Source organism: Selaginella moellendorffii, unplaced genomic scaffold (genome assembly GCF_000143415.4).
Source record: "Selaginella moellendorffii unplaced genomic scaffold, v1.0 SELMOscaffold_90, whole genome shotgun sequence".
In the NCBI taxonomy this organism is placed as follows: Eukaryota; Viridiplantae; Streptophyta; class Lycopodiopsida; order Selaginellales; family Selaginellaceae; genus Selaginella; species Selaginella moellendorffii.
This window is the reverse complement of record NW_003314351.1, coordinates 791,246-799,544: the sequence shown is the minus strand read 5'-3', so window position 1 is coordinate 799,544 and position 8,299 is coordinate 791,246. Positions and strand designations below refer to the sequence as shown.

Below are 8,299 nucleotides of genomic sequence, written 5' to 3'. Positions count from 1 at the left end.
ACTTTCTGAGAATATATCAACTTAAATGAGTGAGGGGGTTAACCTCTTTGTCTAATGCAAAAGCCATTGAAGTTGCTACACCAAGAGACAAATGGTTGGAATCAGGTACATAACATCAGTTTTTAAAGTATTAAGAGAAATAATTTGTTTCCACATAAGTTCGTTATACTAGCTCTTTTGTTCTCATAGGGTCACTTCTTTGACCACATCAATGATGACAGGTATGATCTTCTAGATAACAAGCCAGAGTGCTTAGTTTATGATTACTTGGTTCGAGGGATATAGCTAGATTTTCTATAGATGCATAATAACACTTCACTAGAGAAATCTACAAGCTTAGTGATGATGCAAGAGATGCCATCACCCAAGCTGTGGAGGTTGATAGCTTGACATTCAGTTAGATCACTTATGCTTTGAATGTTACTAGTATAGTATTCAATAGTATTGCATAATGATATTCACTTAAAGTTTTATAAAGTTCTAGAAAATCACTTTCTTTGGCATATGCGCTCATAAAGAGATATACCCAGAGATGATGCTCATACTTGGTGGCCATTTTGAATTCCTCTTATATTATATTGGAAATAAAAATAAAAATTATAGAGATAAAACTTTTTATCTTTAGAATCCAAAGTAAATAAAACCTTAAACCATACACTATCACTTCCTAACTTTCTTTGGTGTTTGAGTTTGTTTCTTCGTGGGTTTCGTCTTTATTAGGGGGCTTGCTTGGGCTGTATGTATCATCAGATTTGCTACTACTCTCACTTCCACTTGATGCTGCCAAAGAAACCATGGAGGTAGATCTCTCAATTGCCTTATCCCCTTGCTTGGTTGAGATCCCCATCGTGAGACTGGCCTTTTGTAATGGTGTCAATGATGGTGACTTCATTACATCACCATGTCTTTCAGCTTGTTTGGCAAAAACTTGGGTTAAACTCTTTGTCAAATTCTTGTTACCTGTAAAAAAATCAAGTCAATACAAGTTTAAATATAGAATTAAGAATCTATGAGACTTTGATATAACATTTTTGAAAGTGTTGTTAAGGTTTTTCACTTTGGAATTAGACTTTAAGCTTTCTTCAATGTTTTCCTCTACTTCCTCCTCTGAGTTCTTCCCTTGTGCAATCTCTTCCATATTTACGACCACTTTAGCTTCCTTATTTGTCCCTAACAACACAAAGGTATAGCCAAACTATCAACATTATCTTCATTGAGACTAGCAAAACAAAATATTTATCTTCAATTATCTCAACTGATCACCAACCATCTGAATCACTAAAAATGGAAAATCCAACTTTTGCTATATACTCATGGAGAAATATTTTATCTCACTCTAATCTCAACTTCAACAATATTGATTCATCACTTCAATGCCATAGTGTTATTTGCAAGGCATACAAGGGACAGGGGTATTCCAGAAGCGGGCTGACGACAAACACCAACTTTAAAACTGCCAGTATTCCAGTGAATCTGTGAAATAGGAGTACTCAATTATAGATAAGATAACATCAAGAAGTGAATCACCATATCCAAAACTCAATATAATCCAACACTATAGACTAAATGCAAAAAACAAATATCAACAGAGATAAAATCGAAATTTTAACATGGAGAAACCATGCAAGGACAATGAAATGGTCCTCTATAATGCCATCTAATGAAGCAAGCCCATCATTGTTAAATTATCATTGAGCTAAGTAAAGTGTCAGTAATCCTCGATAAAATCTATAAGCAATCAGTAGTTGCAAAACAACCAATAATCACTTTACAATTTATCTTCATAAAACCCAAATACCAAACTTATATCATTGAATTATATACTTGTCCCTCCAGGTACAATAAAAAGGATCATGGACAAGTAGGGATAAAATGACTACTTGAATCCAATTATTCAGAAATAAGATAGCTCTAAGCATAAGTGAAAAGGATATCTATGCATGATTAACACTCAGTCAAAATTAAAGTGAAGACCATGAGGGGTTCCAAAAGTATAGTAAGGAGAGTGAGGCTAAGGATTTAGTCTTGTAGAAACTCTATAGTCTAGTGGTGCTTCGGAACTTCGTTTAGATTAGAATTGGGGGTTAGTAGTCTTTGGTGGGAATGAGCATGAACTTCAGGGGTGCCAGAGAGGCTTCTAAAGGAAGTGCTCAAGAGCAACTCACAAAGAAAACTAACTATAGTGCTCCTAGCTCAAGTGGAGTGATGCCCTACTTAAGTACTATAAGGCTCATTAATCCTCACCCTTTCTTAGAGGCTTGAGCCCTCCCGTTGGGATGGAGGTAGGGAATTCAGATACCTATACTAGGCCATTAACTCAAAATATTTGCCCCCAAGATCCTGAATTAAGAGATGCATCTAAAACTTGGATTTAAAAGATCTCATGAACAAATCTTGTTTTACCAAGGGATGTTAGGAATCTGGAGGCTTAGTGTGCTTGGATGTTTGTGCTTGTGGGGAGTGTAGCTGATCCAATTTAACTTGAAGAGGGGATTAAGAGAGCATTTAGGAATTTGTGAAGAGATGGCTAACATCTTGTTGCTCATATAATGCATAGTTGAACCCAAGTAAAACCAAGTAGGCATATAATAAGCATAAACTTTGGCAAGGTAGCTTAACTAAAATTAAAGCAAAGGTGGTTAGATAAATAAGGTAGGCTAGGAAATTGTAAAGGAAAAATTTGTGGCTTATATTATTATATATTTTATTTATAACTTTGCAATCTTAATATCTATTTGACCATATTTTGGTTGATTTATTCAATGTATACAATTCTAAAATTTCTAGGCATGTTAGAGTCCTACCAAAAGCATTTTGTTTAATTGAAACCATTTGGTAACCTCCGTCACTTAGGACCTTTTCTAATGCAAATTCTTCTTCAACTTCAGTAAACTATACTCTTTGTAAATTTGGCAAATGGACATCTAATCCCTTAATCACATGTGACCTATGCATTTTATATCTAAATAACTCACTTCCTTTTTCTACCCATCAAAATATAATAGAATTTCCACTACATAAACTAACTTCAATAAAAAAAATAGACAACACTGTGGCAATTGGCAAGCGATAGATGATGCAAATAGGTAAATAGATAAATAACCAACCAATAATGCTATACTGATAATAGTTTTCAATCAATGTTCTTTATCCTTTTGGTTATATAAAAGCTGAGCTTACCTTGTGACCCTAAAGTAGTGATCAAATAATAAACCAACAGCAGAAAAAGATTTTGAAAGCTCTTTCTTTTTGTATCTCTTACAAATTCAGAAACCCATATTTCTTTGTGCTCTTAAAGTAGCAACCAATATAAATTGCAAAGACCATTTCATTCAAGTTCTTTGGATACCAAAAGGTTTCTTCTTTTCCTAGTTGTACAAGACACCACTTCATTTCTCTAAAGAATATATAATCAATGGTAATTTTTTGCTCTTGTGATAACATCTTGTTATCTTTTTTATTTTATTCTGAGTCTCTTTTATCTTATCTCATATCCTATTCTTCGATGAAAGTGGCATCTGTTTAATGCATTTTCCCATTTTCTCATATTTTGATACACATCTAGCAGTCGTGATGCATCTGACAAATGAGAACTTCAAGGTCATCTGATACAAGAACATTTAATTACTTTTTAAAATAAAGCAGTAAGAGAAGAGAATGCAAAACCCTGGAGTTGCAAAGTTTTCCCTTGTCATCGAAATCACAATTGTTCATAGGTACATCATATCTGGAGGATATCCAGAATCCAGAGACAGATAAGAACAAGAATAGATTTTTATCAGTTACCTTGGCTGTAAAGTTCTAGCAAGTTCCATTGCATTGACACAAGTGTAAACAGTGGAAGCTTTTCTTGGATCATATGTGTAATCACCACATTAGTTGTTTTACCTTGGAGCAATTTCCGATAAAAAACACAATGAGGCTCAATGTAAATTCGGCATTTAGATCATATGACTCAATATAGTAGCTGTAAACATAAATAAGAAATGAAAGAAGTATAGAAAAATGTTTTTACCCATTTTCTGGTCATTGCCATGGAGGTCCTGCTGAAGCTGTTATTTGTAAACAGCTTCTCTACAGCTTAGATCAAGATGCTCCACCTACTGGCGGTGATCTAGAATTGCCTGAGACAATTCTCAAGCCTTGTCTGTGTAATTTTATAGTATAGTCTGATCGCTTTAGTAGACATTCTCCCACACCAGTTCTTTTGCATGAGCTAGAGTCGAGGGTGTTGGTGCACATCTGAGAATAAATTGGTGCACCAGTGAGTGTAGGTCCATCCCAAGGTCCACTTGAGCCACTGAAAGTTCTGGGTAGACCCCCACCAGTACCACCACCTAAGGCTGGAGTGTTTCTGCCATAGCCGGAACTTCCAGAGTATCCACTTCCATTGTTGTCAGGACCGTTACTATAAGTTCCACCATAGCCGGGATTGCCACCACCATGGGCTTTCTGCCATAGCCAGGTTTGTTACCATATCCTCCACTGTAACTAGGGTTGCCGCCAGCCTCCACTATAGTCTGTTCCACCATAACGAGGCCTTTGCCATAACAGCCATACTCCACCTCCACCTCGATTTCAACCATAATAAAGAGGATGAGAAGGTAGCAGCAGGCAAGCATTGTGGCTGCCATACAAATGGAAAAGTGGAGCACTTGGGATCCCAAAACATAAAAAAGAAAAGAAAAGAAAACTATATTTGATGATAGACCTGAACTTTGGAGATATGGATCCTGGTTCCTAACAGACCTGGTGAATGCCCAGCCAATGCTAAATCTTAAAATGGATACACATCTATTTAAACTATGAAAACTGAAAATTTAGCAATGGTTGGATATTCATTCAGTCATTCATTAGCTGTTCACAGAGTCTTGCAGCGCCCACCAAGATAAGGATAGGCTTTTGTCAAGTGGTGAGCCTAGCCTGTTTAGTCATTTTAGCCGCTAACAAAAGTTTATTGATGCTTATGCATGTGTGTTCATCCTGGAAATCTAAATGTTACTTTCTACCTCCAGGAGCTTAAGCAACTTTACCATTAGCTTCACATGGCTACATAAAGAGTGTGCACAAGTTGAGTTTTGCCAGTCCGGAATTTACCAAAGACTATGGTAGTTTCCATCCTTTCTTTACCACCTGCTACAAATAGCGCAAAACAGGAAATCCATAAATATGAATCATGGATTTTTGCTGAATTACCCTGGCATGAAAACCATACAAGATGTAACTACCAACTCATCTTTTAAGTACACCCCCGGATCATATTGACCTTCCTTGGCCACATTGGTTCCCCTAAAGTCCTCCCCCTACTATCCTGTAGGGATTTACCAAACCCCCTAGGGTCTGAGAGACAATTACTTTGGGCTTCCACCCCTTGGACTCAGACTCGGACTTTGGATGCGGACTTGGTCTTGGCCTTGGTCTAATCTTCGTCAGTAAGTTTGCTATGAGGGCCATTACTCATAAAGTCAGTACCTTAGAGAATGGCTTTAAACTCCTTTGCATCTCTGTCCAACACTGCACTTGTTGGCATTGGTTGGAATCATCAGCTCCATTTTTTTTTTTCAACAATGGACAATCCTCTTTTCAGTGAGCCAAAGAGCCACACTTGAAGCATTGATCTCCAATAAGCTTAGTGATGTGAAGCTTCTTTGATCCTTGGCCATTATTCCAGCCACCTCCACCATTGTTGCCATGACCTCCACCATTGCCACCAGACATGATTTTGGGCAAGAACTCTTATTCATTTTCAGTGAGAAATTTGTCTAGCATGTCTGGAGCAAGGACTGGCAAAATTTATGTGGAAAAGCTTAGAACTCAGAAGCTGCAAGTTGGTCTTTCATCGTGAAAGAAACATTACTACTATGTGGAAGTGGAACAAGGTCTTTGGTGTAGGAAACTTGTGATCTTTAATTTTTTTGTACTTGCAACTCCAAAAGTTCCACAGGTTTATGTGAAGATTCAGTGTTTTAAAGAAAGAAAAACACTAAAGAGCTTTGTCTTTTCTTGTGGAATTGTTGCTGGGAGCTCTAAGTGTGCGAGAAGATGAGAGCTTGCAAGCATCTGGATCATCATTGAACAAAAAAGAGGGATGGTGCACAATAGTTACAAGAATGAGCACATGGTGCGAGTTATGAGTTGCGACCCAGGGTGTCTTGCCTCTATCTTTGAAAAAATATGTCTGTTTTTCGTTTTCCTTTTCCACTTCATTGGACAGGCAATGGACAATCATCAATTTTGTTTCTTATGAGTTTGCAACAGTATGCTTAAGAGGGGTACACTCTAATAACAGACTATGTAATAATTTTTTATATGACATCTGGAATTTCTTGATGTTGCCTTGGAGAAATCTTACTTTTTCTTTTCTTCTTTTCTTTCTGGAATCCCTCCTAGTGTAGAGATATCTACCATCTTGTTGCAATATGATTGATTTGTGGGCGCATGACCCTCCATCTTCCAACTCGAGGTGACGCTGGAAAGTTGCTAATGGGGTGCGGTTGCAATCCTGCATTAAAGTCCACAGTCAAGGCCCCACCGTTTCCTGCAAGCCCTTGTCTATACAGCTCAAAGTCTGCATCATATGCACGGACTAGCTTTAGACCAAACGGTGCCTTGCCCGCATAATTGATATGTTCAGCAAATGCGCCCCTTTGGGCCTGGGAATTTATATCTGGACCGGACAGTAAATGCTCGCGTCTTAGTGCATTGAGCAGGAATGGTGGCTCCCTTCCTTCTACAGCCACCACAATGGGTCCTTGAGCATGCTCATACCGCACAAGCTGGAATGCGGCTCGTTCAGCAGCTGCTGCCATTGCTTTGTCTGAGCCACGGCCGCGCCAGACATAAAGACGGTTGGGAAGCTGGAGAACGAACACCCCTCTTGAGTCAAGTACATCCGAAGTAGGCGGACCGTGCACAGCTTTCGGAACAAGCTGCAATGGGCAAAAATGCGAATGCGGTGTCATGCGGTACATTATGGCCACCGTATTGCATGAGACTGCTGCTCTATTGGCATCTAGCACACGTTGCTGCCACTGAGTGAGCTGAAAGACAAAACCAATGTTGGGGCATGTCACGCTTCGGCGCTGCTTGACATCGTCATATACGTGGTCAAAGCTGCGTCGTTCTCGCCACATAACGTAAGCAATTATTAACGATGCCGAACGGGACACCCCTTGGCAGCAGTGTACAAAGACCCTGCCTCCTGCTTGCTCTCGGACATCCTCAATAAAATCAAATACGTCATAGAGCACGCAAATAAGATCTTCTGAAGGTGAATCTTGAAGCCAGAGTGTCTTGTAAGAGAAATCATTTGGAAAATAGCTGGGGCAAACCATTCCAACGCAATTGAGAATATGTGTGATTCGAAAACGCCTTAGCATTGCATAGTTTTCCGCCACTGTTTTGCTGCCAAAATAGAGATGGCCCATAACTCGTGTACACTGGCGATCGCACATAGCCATCTTTTGGCGCCGAAGGTGGAGGTCATTGTCGGATTCGGATCTGTCAGGGTTAGGCATCTTGTCCTCAGATAGATGATCATCTACTTTTCTGCTGAGAGCTGCCAAATCAAGCTTCATTGGAAGCTTTTTCTTCCACGGATCAATTGACTGACCTTGTGTTTCGTCTAGATTACCGACGGCAAAGGATCCCATTGGAGGGCATAGAATATCGGATGAGGAAGCTGTAGAATTGCTGCTGTCAACAGCGATGTCTTTTGTCGGTAAAGAATGGGAATTAAGTGAGGCGAACGGTGTGTGCGGCTGTTTGTTGAGAGGATTCCAGTCTGGTGACCTCCATTGATGCCTCGGTGTTGCACAACTGCTGTCGAGATTTGAACGCAGAAACGTTTCTGACCTCTGCGCTTCCCCTTGGTCATCCATATTCAGCGAGACCAAACCCACGTCACGTTTAGAGCTAAACCACTTTCTCTCATTTGGTCCATGGGTTCAGTTGAACCAACTGTTTTTTTATCAGAAAAGATAAGAAATCTTTTAACATCATTTTTTTCTTGCATCCTTTTTAGTGTTGAGTTTATTTTTAGTTTGTTATTGAGTGAGGAAATAGAAAAGAGTGTGGAATGTGCCAATGTAATGTGTAAATTTTAGCTGGTATTTATGAGAGTTTATTGTAGCTATAAGTTGTACTCTTTATATTAATGTGGTACTGCTCTTGTGCATCAGCGCTCCTTGTGATATGTAGAAATTGAAGATTTAAAACATGGAGCGCATCAGGAGACAACAAAAGAGAAAGGATCAATAGGCAGTGAATGGGAACGAGCCTTCAGCGAGAACGACAGTTA

General features: G+C 39.1%; 1 protein-coding gene across 1 annotated transcript; it reads right to left on the bottom strand.

Moving 5' to 3' along the window:
- Positions 1-6,401: 6,401 nt before the first annotated feature.
- On the bottom strand, positions 6,402-7,880 carry LOC9660836 (protein-tyrosine-phosphatase MKP1). Its single transcript, XM_002988674.2, has one exon. The coding sequence runs from the start codon at positions 7,878-7,880 to the stop codon at positions 6,402-6,404; it is 1,479 nt and encodes a 492-aa protein (XP_002988720.2).
- Between the last annotated feature and the right edge of the window lie 419 nt (positions 7,881-8,299).